Consider the following 19,688-nt stretch of genomic DNA (forward strand, 5'->3'; position numbering starts at 1 on the left):
TAAAGTGTATTTGTGTCTGTTTTTTAATCTGATTCTACTGCTTGTATTAGTTACCTGATGTGGAATAGAGTTCCATGTAGACATGGCTCTATGTAGTTCTGTGCAACTCTCATGGACTGTTCTTGTCTTGGGGATTGTGACCCTCTGGTGGCATGTTTTACGGGGGTATGCATTGGTGTCTGGGCTGTGTGCTATTAGTTTAAACATAAATTAACATTAGAATAGTCCCGCTTGATATTGCCTGCATTGAGGACGTGTATATCCTTTGCGTTGGCGGTCACTCGGCTACTTTGCCAATACAATAGATAATCTGACGGGACTCCCTACAAAAAACACGTCACTTCGACAGTTATGGCTAGCAGGGATTCAGTTTTTGTCAGAATTTACTTTTCCTATCAGGTTTAGAACGCATGCAGCAAATTAGGAGAATAAATGTGGCAGATTAGGATAATTAGGTTTAGGGTTAGCTAAAATGTGAAAACCCACTTTGGATACAGCTACGACTGGAAATGACTTTTCGTAGCAGGTTAGGGAAGTATTTTCGCTAACTTTAACCTAATTCGCATAGCATGCTACGTTACTTATCCTAACCTGCTGTGTAAATGCTCATAACCTACTAGGTTAAAGTCACTTCCGGAAGTGCCATGTTTTTTTTAAAGGAATCTCGATGGTGTACACATACAGCTACAGACATAAATTACTTTTTCGTAGCAGGTTAGGAGAACTTCCGTATCATGTTAGGATAATTCGCGTAGCCGGTTGGGATAATTAGGTTCGCGAAAATGCTCTTCTAACCTGCTACAAAATGTCCCTTCCGGTCGTAGCGATATACAAAAGTGGGTCATGTCTAGAAGGGATCCAGCTTTTGTCAAATTTACTTCAAACATATTTTTTTGGGGGGGGGGGCATTTTACCTAATCTTAACCTGCCACAATTATTATCATAACCTGCTACGTATGTTCTCCTAAGTGAATGAACGTAGCAGTTTAGGAAAATTAGGTTAGGGAAAGGGTTAGCTAAAATTCTATCATAACCTGCTACAAAAAGTAACTTCCGTCCATAGCTGCATTCTATCTAGTAACAACTGCAAACTCCGCTTTCGTTGCAGTACGATGGTGAAACGAGCACACCTGAGTAACGTGTACATTTTTGTTTCCCAATCACGCGAATGAGGAGGGGACTAATTCGGATGACACATGAAAATGTAACAACAAACGGGAAAAAAAAACTTCTGGACCATGCTAGCAAAGATACTGTTCTGTGACGCTAATACATGCTAATACTAGCTAGCATGATGAGACCAAAGAGAACCTGTTGTGTCGGTGTATGTCGTGCTTGTGGGGAAAACATTTCCAATAAAATATACGTGCACAATCTCTTCAGTCAGTTCGAAGGTCAATGTTTGAAACCATTTGACTACACCACAGCATTGGAGGACCTCACTGGACCAATTTCTCAGGACGATGCCTTACCACAGATCATTTGCGAAACGTGTCGTAAACTTCTTAAAAGGTACTACAAAAGCTTTTGCGATGTGGAGAAAATTGGCAGTATATTTCGAGAAAGTGCTCAGAAGCAGAGGGAGAGTCACTCTCTTGCATGGCGAACTCGGGACTCCCAACAAGGTGAGATTAGTATCACCCCCTTTCCCCACCAGAGAATGACAGACGCGTGTAAGGTTACCCCGCGAGATTTGACCGTAACGTTAGTAGTTGTGCCAAAGAGCGAGAACACAGGCGAAGAAGCCACGCCACATCCCCACAACGATAACATCAAACCTGAGCCTGCAGAAATCTCAGTATACCTGGAAGAAGATATGGAGCAGGATCCACAGTCTGGCGATGATGCTGCTTCTTCGAAGCTAAGCCAGGTAAACACGTGTTGTCACCTTTAATACCTGCTGTATGTTGGAGAGAAGTCGGGGGAGGGTAGTGTTAAAGGTTCTAAACATCTTGAAGTTTCAGGTTCAAGGTCGCTAGTGTACCTTCCTTTCTGGAGTCCTGCGCCACAGTAGTGCCGTGATCCAATCTCTGACAGCAATGCGGTGATCATTTACAACCTATAAAGTTGAACTTTATTCAACCGTCAAATCGTTCAGTCTTCTCTCCTCCTTCCATTGCAAATAACTGAATTTTGATAGTTTGGTCGCAAGTATCAGGTGAAAATGCTTGCTGGGCCATTAAAAGTTTAAAAAATGTATTGATTGGTATTGACATTTCCCCCTTCTAATTTTAGGTGAGTGTGCCAACTAAATACATCCTTACTGGACCCATGGAGAAACTTGTGGATAACATGTTGAATGGACAATTCTTCAGCGCAGCAAAGGCAATAATGGAAATTCCTGATTTGGCTTCCCTTGTCACTAAAGAGGTTTTGAATCAAGTCGTCAAAGAATGCAAAGAGCTCACTAGCGTTCCATTCAACTCCATACTTAGACAGACCAGTCCATCCTCTCTGGAAGCCTTCAGATGGGACACTGTTTTTACTGAATGGAAGACAACCGCACCCACGTTCCTTGGGTTTCTGGAGTCCGCAAGCACATCTACATGGGTTTCTGCCCTGACCAAAGAACGTACACAGAGAAAGAACTTCGCCATAGGCATGGCTGGAGCCACTCTTCTCAAGGTACGTTGCGGCAGGATGAGTGCACCCATGTATCGGAACTCGCTTATCATGCACCAGGCTCAGAAGAAAAAGTGCTTCAATAGGTTTGCCAGACTTGGTGTCTGTGTTACAAAGCAAAGCATGCTTCATCTGTTGAGAAGAGTGAGGGCATCTGAAGAAGTAACCAGGACTCCCTCTGCAGGTGAAGACCACAACTACGACTCAGTAGCGCCAAGAAGATCCACAGAAAATACTGACAGACAGGTGTGTAATATTTGTTTCTATCATGGTTGGAGTCAATTCCAATTAAATTTCAGTCAATTTGGGAACTAGGCCTAGACTGAAATTCCAATTGTCTTCAGTGCTTTTCTAGGCTGAACAATTGAAATTGCAATTTGATTTACTTTCTGAATCGACAAGGAATTGCCCCCAACCTCGCTTGTTTATACAGTGTCTCCAGCAGGTGTTCACGCCTTGACTTTTTCCACATTTTGTTATTACAAAGTGGGATTAAAATTGATTTAAATGTCATTTTTGTTAATGATCTACACAAGATACTCCAATGTCAAAGTGGAAGAAAACGTCTAACATTTGTAAAACATTTAGTGAAAAATTAAACAATTTCTTGATTAGAGAAGGATCCAACCCCTTCGTCAATACATGTTAGAATCACCTTTTCACACCTGGAAAGTGCAACATTTGCCCATTTTATTATTTTCAAAATTCTTCAAGCTCTGTCAAATGGGTTGTTGATCATTGCTAAACAACCATTTTCAGGACTTGCCATAGATCTTCAAGCAGATTTAAGTCAAAACTGTTTCTCTGCCACTCAGGAAGATTTACTGTCTTCTTAGTAAGCAACTCCAGTGTAAATTTGGCCTTACGTTTTCAAATACTGTCCTGCTGAAAGGTGAATTAATCTCCCAGTGTCTGGTGGAAAGTAGACTAAACCAGGTTTTCCTCTAGGATTTTACCTGTGCTTAGCTCCATTATGTATTTTTTTATCCTGAAAAACTCATAACATGATGCAGCCACCACTATACTTGAACATATGGAGTGGTACTCTGTAATGTGATGTATTAGTTTTGTCCTAAACATAACACTTTGTACTAGAGATGTACATTTTGCTGCCGACTAACCCGACCCTCATTAACCGGTCAACAAACGGTCAAATGAGGTCCATACAGTGACATGACCAACAGAAAATACTATGCATGCATACGAGGAACGGACATTTTTCATTAAGAGCTTAATGAAAACATAACAATAGCAAGCCTATAGCTTATTATTGAACACGCAACTGCAATAATGAAGCAACTATTAAAACTTAATTCTCAAACATTTTTGCCAAAATACAATTTTGCGGGGAAACAGTTCACCTGATGTGAGCCGTTCCATATGCTACAGATATGAAATTATGAAAATCTTGAATTTAGAAAGAGGGGGATCTAATAGCAACAACTAGAATGGGTTACTAATATGACTAGGATTTTGGCTTATGGACAACAAAAGAAAGTTGATATGAAAACCAATAGAACTGTAGAAAAATTATATTTAATGACACGAGGAAGTCTTATTAAAATAATGGTTGGATTTCTGCTTGGCTACTTTGATGCAAGGTAAGACATGGCTCATTATTTGAAGTAAAGTAAATTGTAAAGTAAAGTAAATTGTTTCAAACAATTATACTGCCTCACGTTCTAAAGTGGCAGGTGACGCGTTGATAGCCTGCCTACCTTTGACTATAGCCTATATGCACTCGAATTGCGAATGGGAGGTGCCCTTGAATTATGATCTGAGGTTTGAGAAGTAAAAAATGGTAACTCTTTTTAATCGCAGCCATCAAAACAGTTTTTACCACGCGATTGCGTTTATCTGTTGCGCGATGACTGGGTTTATAAAAGCTAGTTTCACTCCAAAACCAGCTTTTTGAGGAGGTGCTCTCTCGCTGTCTAACATGTGATAGGCTATTCCGCTCATCAAACTAGGCTCTGTATGCTGTGCGCGTTTAATAAATCAGATAAATGATGACTAACATACACACGAGTCAATTTAACTTGACATGTGTATTCAGGTAGCCTATAGGTCCCACTCCTATGTGTAATCAGGTAGCCTGTAGGTCCTACTTCTATGTGTAATCAGGTAGCCTGTAGGTCCTACTTCTATGTGTAATCAGGTAGCCTGCAGGTCCTACTTCTATGTGTAATCAGGTAGCCTGTAGGTCCTACTTCTATGTGTAATCAGGTAGCCTGTAGGTCCCACTCCTATGTGTAATCAGGTAGCCTGTAGGTCCTACTTCTGTGTGTAATCAGGTAGCCTATAGGCATACTTATGTGTAATCAGGTAGCCTGTAGGTCCTACTTCTATGTGTAATCAGGTAGCCTGTAGGTCCTACTTCTATGTGTAATCAGGTAGCCTGTAGGTCCTACTTCTATGTGTAATCAGGTAGCCTGTAGGTCCTACTCCTATGTGTAATCAGGTGCGTGCCCTTACTCAACATTGACAGGAGCGCTCCAAAGAAAAGACTAAATGAACAACTCGTAAATGGAATAAAATTAATCAAAAGTTGTTTCTCACAAGTGTAGCCTAAGTTGTGCAATGAGAACGGTAAAAAAACTGGAATAATAATGTATTGAATGCATTAACAGACATTACCGTAACCAAACATTTGTAGATTAGGAATTAACGGACTCGAAATTTAGCTCAGTTGCATCCTGTTTCCATTGATCATCTTTCAGGTGAGGTTGCACAGTTGACAGTGCATGTCAGAGCAAAAACCAAGCCATGAGGTCGAATGAGTTGTCTGTTGAGCTCCAAGACAGGATTGTGTTGAGGGACATATTTGGGGAAGGGTACCAAACAATGTCTGCAGCATTGAAGGTCCCCAAGAACACAGTGGCCTCTATCAATCTTAAATGGAAGAAGTTTGAAACCACTAAGACTCTTCCTAGAGCTGGCCGCCCGGCCAAACTGAGCAATCAGGGGGAGAAGGGCCTTGGTCAGGGAGGTGACCAAGAACCCGATGGTCACTCTGACAGAGCTCAGGAGTTCCTCTGTGGATATGGTTGTCCTTCTGGAATGTTCTCCCATCTCTGCAGCACTCCACCAATCAGGCCTCTATGGTAAAGTGGCCAGACAGAAGCCACTCCTCAGTAAAAGGAACATGACAGCCCGCTTGGAGTTTGCCAAAAGGCACCCAAAGGACTCTCAGACCATGAGAAACAAGACTCTCTGGTCTGATGAAACCAAGATTTAACTCTTTGGCCTGAATGCCAAGCATCAAGTCTGGAGGAAACCTGGTACCATCCCTATGGTAAAGCATGGTGGTGGCAGCATCATGCTCTGTGGATGTTTTTCAGAGGCAGGGACTGGGAGACTATTCAGGGTCGAGGCAAAGATGAACGGAGTAAAGTACAGAGATCCTTGATGAAAACCTGCTCCAGAGCGCTCAGGACCTCAGACTGGGGCTAAGGTTCACCTGTCAACAGGACAACGGCCGTAAGCACACAGCCAAGACAACGCAGGAGTGGCTTCAGAACAAGTGTCTGTATGTCCCTGAGTGGCCCAGACTTGAACCCGATCGAACATCTCTGGAGAGACCTGAAAATGGCTGTGCAGCAACGCTCCCCATCCAACCTGACATAGCTTGAGAGGATCTGCAGAGAATAATGGGAGAAACTCCCCAAATACAGGAGTGCCAAGCTTGTAGCATCATACCGGAAAAGACTCTAGGCTCTAATCACTGCCAAAGGTGCTTCAACAAAGTATTGAGTAAAGGGTCTGAAAACTGTAAAAGTGATATTTCATTATTTTTTTGGACAAATTAGCAAAAATGTCTACCTGTTTTTGCTTGTCTTTATGGGGTATTGTGTGTAGATTGATGAGGGGAAAATAACTCAAATTAATTTTATGTGGAAAAAGTTAAGGGGTCTGAATACTTTCCGAAGGCACTGTGTGTGTGTGTGCACTGTGTGCACACACACAAACTCAATTTTTCACAATTCCTGACATTTAATCATAGTAAAAATTCCCAGTATCTGGTAGCATTGCCTTTAAATTGTAACTTGGATCAAATGTTTCGGTTAGCCTTCCACAAGCTTCCCGCAATAAGTTTTGTAAATTTGGGCCCATTCCTCCTGACAGAGATGGTGTAACTGAGTCAGGTTTGTAGGCCTCCTTTCTCACGCACGCTTTTTCAGGTCCGCCCACAAATGTTCTATAGGATTGAGGTCAGGGCTTTGTGATGGCCACCCCAATACCTTGACTTTGTTGTCCTTAAGCCATTTTACCACAACTTTAGAAGTATGCTTGGGGTCATTGTCCATTTGGAAGACTCATTTGCGACCAAGCTTTAACTTGACTTGAGATGTTGCTTCAATACATCCACATAATTTTCGCTCCTCATGATGCCATCTATTTTGTGAAGTGCACCAGTCCTTCCTGCAGCAAAGCACCCCCACAACATGATGCTGCAACCCCCGTGCTTCACGGTTGGGATGGTGTTCTTCGGCTTGCAAGCCTCCCCCTTTTTCCTCCAAACATAACGATGGTCATTATGGCCAAACAGTTCAATATTTGTTTCATCAGACCAGAGGACATTTCTCCAAAAAGTACGATCTTTGTCCCCATGTGCATTTGCAAACTGTATCCTGGCTTTTTTATGGCGGTTTTGGAGCAGTGGCTTCTTCCTTGCTGAGCGGCCTTTAAGGTTATGTCGATGTAGGACTCGTTTTACTGTGGATATAGATACTTTTGTACCGGTTTCCTCCAGCATCTTCACAAGGTTCCGACTTCAACGTATATATATATATATTTTATATATACAGTGCCTTGCGAAAGTATTCGGCCCCCTTGAACTTTGCGACCTTTTGCCACATTTCAGGCTTCAAACATAAATATATAAAACTGTATTTGTTTGTGAAGAATCAACAACAAGTAGGACACAATCATGAAGTGGAACGACATTTATTGGATATTTCAAACTTTTTTAACAAATCAAAAACTGAAAAATTAGGCGTGCAAAATTATTCAGCCCCTTTACTTTCAGTGCAGCAAACTCTCTCCAGAAGTTCAGTGAGGATCTCTGAATGATCCAATGTTGACCTAAATGACTAATGATGATAAATACAATCCACCTGTGTGTAATCAAGTCTCCGTATAAATGCACCTGCACTGTGATAGTCTCAGAGGTCCGTTAAAAGCGCAGAGAGCATCATGAAGAACAAGGAACACACCAGGCAGGTCCGAGATACTGTTGTGAAGAAGTTTAAAGCCGGATTTGGATACAAAAAGATTTCCCAAGCTTTAAACATCCCAAGGAGCACTGTGCAAGCGATAATATTGAAATGGAAGGAGTATCAGACCACTGCAAATCTACCAAGACCTGGCCGTCCCTCTAAACTTTCAGCTCATACAAGGAGAAGACTGATCAGAGATGCAGCCAAGAGGCCCATGATCACTCTGGATGAACTGCAGAGATCTACAGCTGAGGTGGGAGACTCTGTCCATAGGACAACAATCAGTCGTATATTGCACAAATCTGGCCTTTATGGAAGAGTGGCAAGAAGAAAGCCATTTCTTAAAGATATCCATAAAAAGTGTCGTTTAAAGTTTGCCACAAGCCACCTGGGAGACACACCAAACATGTGGAAGAAGGTGCTCTGGTCAGATGAAACCAAAATTGAACTTTTTGGCAACAATGCAAAACGTTATGTTTGGCGTAAAAGCAACACAGCTGAACACACCATCCCCACTGTCAAACATGGTGGTGGCAGCATCATGGTTTGGGCCTGCTTTTTTTCAGCAGGGACAGGGAAGATGGTTAAAATTGATGGGAAGATGGATGGAGCCAAATACAGGACCATTCTGGAAGAAAACCTGATGGAGTCTGCAAAAGACCTGAGACCGGGATGGAGATTTGTCTTCCAACAAGACAATGATCCAAAACATAAAGCAAAATCTACAATGGAATGGTTCAAAAATAAACATATCCAGGTGTTAGAATGGCCAAGTCAAAGTCCAGACCTGAATCCAATCGAGAATCTGTGGAAAGAACTGAAAACTGCTGTTCACAAATGCTCTCCATCCAACCTCACTGAGCTCGAGCTGTTTTGCAAGGAGGAATGGGGAAAAAATGTCAGTCTCTCGATGTGCAAAACTGATAGAGACATACCCCAAGCGACTTACAGCTGTAATCGCAGCAAAAGGTGGCGCTACAAAGTATTAACTTAAGGGGGCTGAATAATTTTGCACGCCCAATTTTTCAGTTTTTGATTTGTTAAAAAGGTTTGAAATATCCAATAAATGTCGTTCCACTTCATGATTGTGTCCCACTTGTTGTTGATTCTTCACAAAAAAATACAGTTTTATATCTTTATGTTTGAAGCCTGAAATGTGGCACAAAGTCGCAAAGTTCAAGGGGGCCGAATACTTTCGCAAGGCACTGTATTTGCTGCTTCTTGACCAATAGCGTATTGACCAGTTGACTAATTGCGGTCAGCCTTAATTAGGTTATTATTGTGGAGTAACTATGTTGTTGATCCATCCTCTTTTTTAATTTTTTTTATCCTGTCACAGCCATTAAACTAACTGTTTTAAAGTAACCATTGGCTTCGTGAAATCCTTGAGCGGTTTCCTTTCTCTCCGGCAACTTGAGTTAAGGAAGGACACCTGTATCTTTAATGACGGTGTATTGATACACCATGCAAAGGGTAATTAATAACTTTACCATGCTCAAATGGATTTCTACCCATCTACCAATGGGTGCCATTTGCCAGGCATTGTAAAACCTCTTTGTGGTTGAGTCTGTTTTAATCTACTGCTCGACTGAGGGACCTTTTTATAGATATCTGTATGTGTGGGGAACAGGGATGAGGTAGTCATTCAAAAATCATGTTAAACATTATTGCACACAGTGAAGCCATGTAACTTATGTGACTTAAATTCTTACTCCTGCACTTTAGGTTTGCCAAAACAAAGGGGTTGAATACTTATTGACTCAAGCCAGTTCAGCTTTTCATTTTTAATTGATTTGTAAAAAATGTTAAAAAAAACATAATTCCACTTTGATATTATGGGGTATTGTGTGTAGGCTAGTGATGAAAAATCTCAATTTTATTTAGGCTGTAACGCAACAAAATGTGGAAGAAGTCAATGGGTGTGAATACTTTCAGAAGGCACGGTAGGTTGTGCCCTGGTTGTGATATCCATTTTATCCCCAATGTGCTCATCCCTTTGTGGGACATGGTGGTTTTTATTCAGTCATTTCATGGCAGAGCAGAGGGAAGTTCTGTCAGAGTTTTAGATGTAAAAAATATTTCAATATTTATTGAGTAATGATTTTCTTACCCTTAATGGAGCAGGAGGACCCAGAGCCCACAGCGACTGAGAAGCAGCAGGAACCAAGGACCAGTCTGGGGGAAGAGCAGCTTCCAGACTCTGGAACCACAGAGTCCACAACAGTCACATGCACTCCTCTCTTTCGGAGCAAAAACCATGGTCAGGGCCCATCCAAATGCCAGGCCAAGCCCAAACCTCTGCCCAAACCCCAGCCTCAGCCCCAACATCAGCCCCAGCCTCAGCCCCAGCCTCAGGCCCAGCCTCAGGCCCAGCCTCAGGCCCAACATCAGGCCCAGCCTCAGGCCCAACATCAGGCCCAGCCTCAGCCCCAACATCAGGCCCAGCCCAAGCCTCAGCCCAAACCCCAGCCCTTCCCCACAACCTTTCTCCTGGCCCAACCCTTCCAAACAGCACAGAACCAAACTGTTATGTTGTCTAAACAGAATGCCCCCCTGATGATATTTACACTTCCCTATGTGCAAAGCCCTGCAGCTCAAAGTGAGGAAGTCAAAGGTGTGGAAAGCACTACGTTGCACAACTACAACGTTCCTTGTTCTTGCCAGGTGTGTGGGCAATCATTTGACTTCACGCGTCATTTGATAAGACATGTTCAGATGCACTTAGCGGAGCAAAACCGTTTGTGTGGTTTGTGTGGGAAGGTCCTTGGGCCTGCAGAGAACATGGCGGTTCACCTGCAAACTCACAGTCTAATGAAAACTTTTTGTCATATTTGTGGCAAATGTTTCCCTAAGAATTCTGAGCTGAAATATCATATCAGTATTTATCACTATGTGGAGAAGCCACATCTGTGCGAAGTGTGTGGCAAAACCTTCAGACATGGCAAGGCCCTTAAAGAGCATCATACGTCCTTTCACATAGAGGGACGAGATAAGCCATATAAATGCCATTTGTGCAGAAAAGGCTTCTCGGGAGAAAGACAAGTTAAACTCCACCAGTTAACTCACACTGGAGAGAAACCGTTTCAGTGTGAAGATTGTGGCATGTGCTTCAGGGAGAAGAATACTCTTAAAGGGCACATGAGGACTCACACAGGAGAGAAACCGTATAAGTGCAGAGAGTGTGGAAAATGCTTTAGATTGTTAGGTGCTTTAAAATGTCACCTACTAACTCACACTGGAGAGAAACCGTATCGCTGCAACGTCTGTGGTAGATGCTTCAGTCAGTCCTCATCCCGCAAGACTCACATGAAAACTCACAAAATGGCTCACGCACCACAGAGTGCAGAGAGACCACAGAGTGCAGAGAGACCACAGAGTCCACAGAGTGCAGAGAGACCACAGAGTCCACAGAGTGCAGAGAGACCACAGAGTCCACAGAGTGCAGAGAGACCACAGAGTCCAGAGAGTGCAGAGAGACCACAGAGTCCAGAGAGTGCAGAGAGACCAGAGTCCAGAGAGTGCAGAAAAGGCTTTGTCGGAGTAGGATCTCTAAAATGCTGGTCCAATGGAGAGACACCATAGCTTAGATCCCCCTCACAACACATGTGAACATTTACTAAAGGGAGAACCCACAACCTGCCTTAGAAGTTGGAAAAGTGGCCTGTTCTGACACCTTTTAGAAGACAAAGACATGCCTCTAAAGTCACTTATCTTGTTTAAATACATTGTGAATTCAGCAGTTTGAAAACATCGCTAATGGACTTAGACTGACTCTCCAACATTCCACAGTACATGTCATTTTCACAAAGAGGAGTCGACAGCATGTGGTCAACTTGTCTGTCCCAAATTGTTATGAGACTGCTGACTGGTCCCAAAAATGTGTTAGTCTCACAGTTACAGATTGATTCATTTCTTTATGTTTTGGTTAAAAAGTATTGTGTATTGTAGCTGCCAGAGGATAACACAATAAAATATTTTGTACTGTTTTTCAACCACAGAAGGGACACACTTCTCATAATAATGAGAATGCATATTCACTGAATAGGTTTAGCTCCTCTTCCATGTAGTCTTACTGTTGGTTAAACCTTAAGATGCATGAGAACTGAATGTTTTTTTTCTAAAGGCATTTTATTGAGATCATATACTAAACTCAGCAAAAAAAGAAATGTCCTCTCACGGTCAACTGCGTTTATTTTCAGCAAACTTAACTTGTAAATATTTGATTGAACATAAGATTCAACAACTGAACTGAACATGTTCCACAGACATGTGACTAACAGGAATGGAATCATGTGTACCTGAACAAAGAGAGGGGGGGTCAAAATCAAAAGTAACAGTCAGTATCAGATATCACTGGTGAGAAAAAACCTCTACTCGTCAGTGAAGAGCACTTTTTGCCAGTCCTGTCTGGTCCCGCGACGGTGAGTTTGTGCCCATAGGCGATGTTGTTGCCGGTGATGTTTGGTGAGGACCTGCCTTACAACAGGTCTACAAGCCCTCAGTCCAGCCTCTCTCAGCCTATTGCGGACAGTCTGAGCACTGATGGAGGGATTGTGCGTTCCTGGTGTAACTCGGGCAGTTGTTGCCATCCTGTACCTGTCCCACAGGCGTGATGTGTGGATGTACCAATCCTGTCCAGGTGTTACACATGGTCTGCCAATGCGAGGACGATCAGCTGTCCGTTCTGTCTCCCTGTAGAGCTGTCTTGGGCGTATCACAGTACGGACATTGCAATTTATTGCCCTGGCCACATCTGCAGTCCTCATGCCTCCTTGCAGCATGCCTAAGGCACGTTCACGCAGCTGAGCAGGGACCCTGGGCATCTTTTATTTGGTGTTTTTCAGAGTCAGTAGAAAGGCCTCTTTAGTGTCCTAAGTTTTCACAACTGTGACCTTAATTGCCTACCGTTCCACAGGCGCATGTTCATTAATTGTTTATTGTTCATTGAACAAGCATGGGAAACAGTGTGAAGTTATTTGGATTTTTACAAATTATCCTTGAAAGACAGTGTCCTGAAAAAGGGATGTTTCTTTTTTTTGCTGAGTTTAGATAGTCGACTTGGTCTCAAAGAAACTGTTGTCTTTTCTGTTGTTATCTTTGTTTCACTGCAGTCCCAGAAGGTGGCGATAATGCGCCAACTTGATTGTTGTTGGGTGCGCCCTGAACCGTAGAAGAAGACTTTCAATCGTAAACAACTAGCTAACGTTAGCTGGCTGCTAGTGTGCGTTTCTTTTCGCAAAAAAATGGCCAAATTGGAGTTGCTAAGTTTGTTTCTCACTGAACGATTAACGTCTGCTGCACAGGATATATATAAAATGTTAGAAGAAACGTTTGCAGAATACCAAGCAGAGATCACTTACGTAAAGAGAGAGAATGAATTTCTACGGAAGCAGTTTAATGCTAACAGACCGAGAAAAGTGAACGTTAAACGAGGTTTGTAGGACCTAATAATGCAAATTTCATTATTGGAAATTGAAGCCATATTTCTATCTCAAAGAGAATATATCAGGGTGTGAACTAGCTACTGTAGTTGTGTTTAGGGGGAGTTGTGACATGTGCAGTGCAGTGCACGCACGTCCGCTATAGAATTGTTTTACCAAGATGTTATTTTGTCAACCATCCATAACTGCAGGTCTACGACAGATCACCCGCACTGTCTCTGTAGCAGTAGCTCCCCCAAAGCTGAAGCAGGAGTCGAGCCCCAGTCTGGGGGAGGAGGTTTCACAAACTGAGGAGAAGAAGCAAGAAGCAAGGACCAGTCAGGGGGAAGAGCAGCTTCAAGAGACTGGAACAACAGAATTGATGCCTACACCCACCACTCACTGTTGCAGCAAAGACAATGATCTTGGCCTATCCAAAACATTGCCCCAGATCCAGCCCAAGCCCTTACCCTCCTTACCCATACCCCTTCTCCTGGCTCAGCCCGCACAGCCCTTCCAAATCGCACAGAACCAAGCCGTCGTCTTATCTCATCAGATATCGCCTCTGGTCATTCAGGTTGTAAAGAAATTGTTTATTTGTAAAGACTGTGGGAAGACTTTCCGTTACATGAGTCGTTTGAAACAGCACACACGCATGGCTCACACGCAGGAAAAACCCCACTGCTGTACGTTGTGTGGAAAGTGTTTTCTTACCGCCAGCAAGTTAAAAACACACCAGCTAATACACACCGGCGAGAGACCCTACCTCTGTAATGTCTGTGGTCACTGTTTCAACCAGAGGTCGAACCTCAAAGTACACATGCAGAGGAAACACAAAGATGTCAAGGGTGTGTGAAAAAAAAAAAAATATAGCATTCAGTATACGGATTTACATTAATATTTACATTTTAGTCATTTAGAAGATGCACTTAGCCAGAGCGACTTACAGTTAATGCATTCATCTTAAGATAGCTAGGTGGGATGATGAAAAGGTTATGTGGGAAAAAGACAGCAAAAGTAAATAAAGTTGTAAGACACATCTCCCCAACCCCTACATTCAGGTCTATGTCAGTGGAGGCTGAGGGGAGAACGGCTCATATAAGTCTGGACCGGAGTGAATAGAGTGGCATTGATACCAATCCCCACATTTCCCTCCATTACCACGAGCCCGTCCTCACCAATTAAGGTGCCACCACCCTCCTGTGGTGTATATAATTTCTCCTCCCTTTCTTCCCTGTATTGTTGTCTCAAATCATAAACTACATTAAAGATGTAAAACAGCCTGTTTTCTTTTACAGGCTACAACCTCTAACTTGTATCATATTTTGGCTCATAATTGCTGGGCAGGTCTTGCATGGTAAGATGCTTTTTTGCTCGGGCTCAAAAGCAAATTCAGTCAACCCCTGATAAGTGCACATTGGTTAATTGCACCAGTCTATACAAAACAGTCTCAAGTCTCTTGGTGTGTTCTAGATGCACACGCCCAAAAATCATGAGAGGATTCATATGTTATTTCAATGTGGGGAAGATGGTAAACACTTTTCCAGGCACTGCATAAGGAGTTGGCTGTATTTTGTATGCAAAATTCACCTGGGTATACCACTCAAAGCTCACTCATTGGTATTCACTAGCCTGTGGTAGGTGCCCAAAATTATCATGCCCTTTTAAACCTACATAAACCATTTAAAAATCTTTACAGTTGTGCTGTCTTCCATAAGAACACCCTGTACCGTACTGAAAAATATGGATTAACGTGTACAATGCATTCATTTTCAGCGTTCCTTGAGAGCTGAACATGATGTTTGGGTTTGGCCTATTTAGGGCCTCGCGTTTTCCTATTATTACGGTAACAGCGGGCATTCCTTATCACGTGATCAGCGAGAGCATCTTTTAGGTCCATTTTGGATGATAGCGAGAGCTCTTGTAGCTAGCTACGACACCCGAAAATGACTAAATTGCAGTTTTTAAATGTATTTTTGACCGAGCGGCTTATGCTCGCTGCCCAGGAGATCTATAAATCCGTCGAAGACACGATTTTGGAATACCAAGAGGAGATTGCGCTCAGGGAGAGGGAGAACGACCATCTGAGACGTCGGCTTCGAGACGCTGGGATTGAAATATGGCCAGGTTAGTAGCTACCATGCTAAAATTAGCACGGAAGCCGCACGCTAGGAAACCAAATTGGTCACTAAAGTGCTGTTGTATGCATGCATAGCTGCGTAACTAGCGAAAGGGCCCTTGTTTTTTTTTTTTTTTTTAAATATATATATTACACCCTGTATTAACGCTTCGAGAAGTAGCCAGGTAACTCATGTTTTTCATAAGGCTAACATTAGCTAATAATGTAAGCGGTTGCTAACTCAGCTAGCTAGTTAGCCACCTTTGTTCCTTAGCTAGCTAGTTGTTGCGATTTAGACTAGAATTTCAGGCATCAGCCTTGCTGATTTAATTTCTGAAATCGGGTTCCTGTGATAACGTTTATATTAATTTAGTTTATCGTATTTTTCCGCGATCGTAAATCATATCTGACTGCCACGTCCCTCCCACTCTTCCATCCAGACCGTCAGTCCATGGCACTATTGGAGGAGGAGGATAGCGAGCATCCCCGCCGGGAGTGGAGCCCCAGTATGGGCCATGAGGAGCGCATCCCCATCCTGATCAAGGAGAAACGGGAGCTCAGGTACAGCCAGGGGGACGATCAGCTTCGCGGCCACGGCTCCTGCAGCACCCCAGAGTCCATGTTCACCCCTCCCCGCGTCAGCAACGAATACCCCCAGGACCCTCCCCACTCCTCCAACCTGCCCCAGAACCCGTCGGTGGAGAACAGAGAGAGGGAGCCTGGTCCCAGAAGCTCATCCAGACATGTCAAATCAGAAGGGTCCCACAGAGGCTCATCGTCGTCTTCATCCAACAGCGGCCCGCAGCCCCTGGCCACAGTCAACCCCAACTGCTCCAACGAGAACATTGACATCATTGGGGTGGAGAACGGAGGGCAGATGTCGGCGGCTAAAGGACGAGCCGGCGGGAGCAGAGGTCAGGGCTCCCACTTAGGCAACCAGGGCGCTAATTCCACCGCGGCCGCAGAGTGTGGAAAATCTCCTCTCCAGGTGCACGTGTCGTCGTTCTGCTGCAGGGTGTGCGGGGAGACGTTCAGCCACGTCGGACACCTGCATGTCCACGTCCAGGTGCACACCCGAGAAAAGCCGTATCGCTGCGGGGTGTGTGGTAAGTGCTGCAGCTCCTCCGGCAGGCTCCAGGAGCATGCCAGGAGTCACACTGGAGAGAAGCCGTACCGCTGCCAGAGCTGTGGAAAAGGATTTACCCAGATGGCCCATCTCAAGGTCCACATGCGTATCCACACAGGAGAGAAACCCTACAGCTGCCCCGTGTGTGGCAAGTGTTTCAGCCGCTCTGACAAAATCAAACGTCACCTCCAGACCCACAGCCGTGAGGGCACCTACTTCTCGGGGCAGTGAGATGAGGGAGACGCCACCGCTGGTTGTTGTTAATGAACGACTGAGTCTCGGTATATGAATGAATTGCTGATTATGGGACATTTTTAAAAAGCTAAAATTGCTGCCACTAAGACGAGGCTTGTTTTTTCTCACTCTCTCTCTCTCTCTGAGCTATTCTGTGACTTTCTTAGAATGTTTTATCTCTCCTAAGTAACAGTTCTCTCCATGCCATAGTCTATCTCTCATGCAATAGGATTTGTATTGCAGTATAGTCAATTTAGTATGTGTCCATTTTTTTTCTTTTTGTATTTGAGTTATTAGCTAGTATTTCCTAATTATTTAGTATTTTAGTAATAAGCTTGATAGCATGATGATAATGAAGTCTTCCGCTATGCGCCTTGAATGGAGTGCATTCAGGATTGCAACAATGCAGCGTTCCAATACGTGGTCTTGCCCCAGATGATTTGCACAGGGCCAATTTACACCAATTTTCAAGTTTCTAAAAGCAATGGTTGTTTTAGAATTTAATTTATTTTTGATAAAGTATATCACAGCCTCTTCTAACACTCTGAAATCTGATTTCCTGAATCACCTGGCTGAAATTCGTAAGCTGTTTTTATTTGTGTTTTTTAATGAACACTGGCTAACCGTATGGGCATTGTTTATAAACAGTTGTCCATTCTTTGAGTTTCCAAATATGGATATAAAGTAGACATATTAGCCATTGTTAGTTCGGGTGAGGTCAGAGGTGGGCATTACGGTTAGCAATAGCCCTGCCTGCTGTATTCTATGTTTCCGTACGGTTAGCCACATAAAGCCTCCCTGATATACTCAATTTTAAAGAAGCATTGCCTCTCCCTCAATCACACCAACAGCGTCATTGCATTTTGGTACACCAGAAGTATTCTGAACAAAAATATAAACGCAACAATTTCAACTATATATCATATAATGAAATCAGTCAATTGAAATAAATTCATTAGGCCCTAATATATGGATTTCACATGAATGGGCACGGGCACAGCCATGGTTGGGCCTTGGAGGGCATAGGCCCACCCACTGGGGAGCCAAGGCCAGCCAGTCAGAATGAGTTTTTCCTACAAAGGTGCTTTATTACAATTTAGACACACATATCCCTTAGTTTCATCAGCTGTCCGGGTGGCTGGTCACAGACAATCCAGCAAGTGAAGAAGTCGGATGTGGAGGTTCAGGGCTGGCGTGGTTACACTTGATCTGCGGTTCTGAGGCCGGTTGGACGTACTGCCAAATTCTCTAAAATGACTTGAGGCGGCTTATGGTAGAGAAATTAACATTCAATTCTCTGGCAACAGCTTTGGTGGACATTCCTGCAGTCAGCATGCCAATTGCATGCTCCCTCAACTTGAGATGTCTGTGGCATTCTGTTGTGACAAAACTGCACATTTTAGAGTGGCCTTTTGTTGTCCCCAGCACAGGGTGCACCTGTGTCAAGATCAGCTTGTTGATATTCCACACCTGTCAGGTGGATGGATTATCTTGGCAAACAAGAAATGCTCCATACAGGGATGTAAACAAATTTGTGCAAAACATTTGAGAGAAATACGCTTTTTGTGTATATGAAACATTTCTGGCATCTTTTATTTCCGCTCATGAAACATGGGACTAACACTTTTACTTTTTTTATACTTTTGTTCAGTATACATACATTTCCAATAGAACGCTGCATTGTAGTGCGTTCTGTGTGGTGCATGCGTTGGATATATCCAACGTATGCATCAAATTGTATGGTAGAGATACGCATTCAGTGTGGTGCATGCGTTGGATATATCCAACGTATGCATCAAATTGTATGGTAGAGATACGCGTTCAGTGTGTTTGCGTAGCAACGCAAAATGATATGCAATGGTGCTGTCAGTCTGATCAAGGCATTAGTCACGGTTGCAGAACTGTATACTGCCCCCTGAATTTCAGTCAACTTGTAACTGATACAATAACATACTATTGTCACAGAGGAGTCAACACTGAGACTGCTATTCTGCAAGATACATTTGACGTTGGTGATGATCATTCTGTGTATGACCACTATCTATCCCCCACCTCTGATGCAGATAGGGTTTGTGTGTCCGCTATGACCTGCACTACTACAGTATTTAACCAACACGGTGCAGGGAAAGACCGATTCCTCAGCTGAGTCATACAGTATTTTACCCTGTATGTGTCTGTGCTGCTTGTTTCAAGAGGATTGGTCCTGAGCTAGGTTGCTGCTGCACACATATTCACTATACTAAATACCTAGTAATGGTGGCCAGTTGTTTGCAAGTGTAAAATACATTTTTTCAGACCCTAATCAAGGTTTCTCCTGGAATAAAAAGCACTTTAGTGTATATTGTGAAAGCATTTAATCCAGGAGTATTAAATGCCGAGCTGAGACCAATGCTCATGAACAAGCAGTAGGCCTATGGCCCATACCAGATACAAACCACAGCCCCATCACTTAGGCCAAGTGTCTTGGGCAATAGGGGCTATGGGGTTGTCACAAGACAGGGCCTTTATCACCTCTCAGGACTGAGGCTACTACAGTAGGCCGTCTAACTCGATCGACATCCCTCCAGTCTCTTCCCCACAGTCTATTCTGGGACACTGCTGCTCCCACACACATTACTGTACAGTGTTGTATCATTGTGTACTAAATGTTATTTTTTAATAAACTAGTAACTGACCATGCTGTCTTTGTTCATTTCTCCATATATGGGCATACAGGCCGAGCGATGGCCGGCACTAGAATAAGATGTTTGTTTGCATGATTATTAGCCGTTCAAGTGAACAAATCAATTCCGACTGAACCTAAATGTACAGTTAAAACAACTTCACCGACACAGCAGAGTCCCTAAATCCCAAATCAAGATAAACTACCCACACCTATCTACGGTTTTTATTATCATGTAATCATTATTTAACTAGGCAACTCAGTTAAGAACCAATTCTTATTTACA

At 43.3% G+C, this 19,688-nt stretch overlaps 2 protein-coding genes and 1 long non-coding RNA gene across 3 annotated transcripts; all 3 read left to right on the forward strand.

Moving 5' to 3' along the window:
- Positions 1-920: 920 nt before the first annotated feature.
- On the forward strand, positions 921-11,841 carry LOC139371404 (uncharacterized). Its single transcript, XM_071111795.1, has 3 exons — positions 921-1,870; positions 2,236-2,868; positions 9,966-11,841. Exons 1-3 carry the CDS (start codon positions 1,274-1,276, stop codon positions 11,421-11,423), a joined length of 2,688 nt encoding a protein of 895 aa, XP_070967896.1. The 5' UTR covers positions 921-1,273; the 3' UTR covers positions 11,424-11,841.
- Positions 11,842-13,004: 1,163 nt separating this feature from the next.
- Positions 13,005-14,951, forward strand: LOC139371409 (uncharacterized). The gene is made up of 2 exons (XR_011627226.1): positions 13,005-13,274; positions 13,474-14,951. It is a non-coding gene; the product is annotated as an uncharacterized lncRNA (long non-coding RNA).
- Positions 14,952-15,153: 202 nt separating this feature from the next.
- Positions 15,154-19,414, forward strand: LOC139371408 (zinc finger and SCAN domain-containing protein 22-like). Its single transcript, XM_071111802.1, has 2 exons — positions 15,154-15,388; positions 15,821-19,414. The coding sequence occupies exons 1-2, from the start codon at positions 15,208-15,210 to the stop codon at positions 16,735-16,737; spliced, it is 1,098 nt and encodes a 365-aa protein (XP_070967903.1). The 5' UTR covers positions 15,154-15,207; the 3' UTR covers positions 16,738-19,414.
- Positions 19,415-19,688: the final 274 nt, after the last annotated feature.

This window comes from Oncorhynchus clarkii, chromosome 17 (assembly GCF_045791955.1).
Source record: "Oncorhynchus clarkii lewisi isolate Uvic-CL-2024 chromosome 17, UVic_Ocla_1.0, whole genome shotgun sequence".
NCBI classification, from domain to species: Eukaryota; Metazoa; Chordata; class Actinopteri; order Salmoniformes; family Salmonidae; genus Oncorhynchus; species Oncorhynchus clarkii.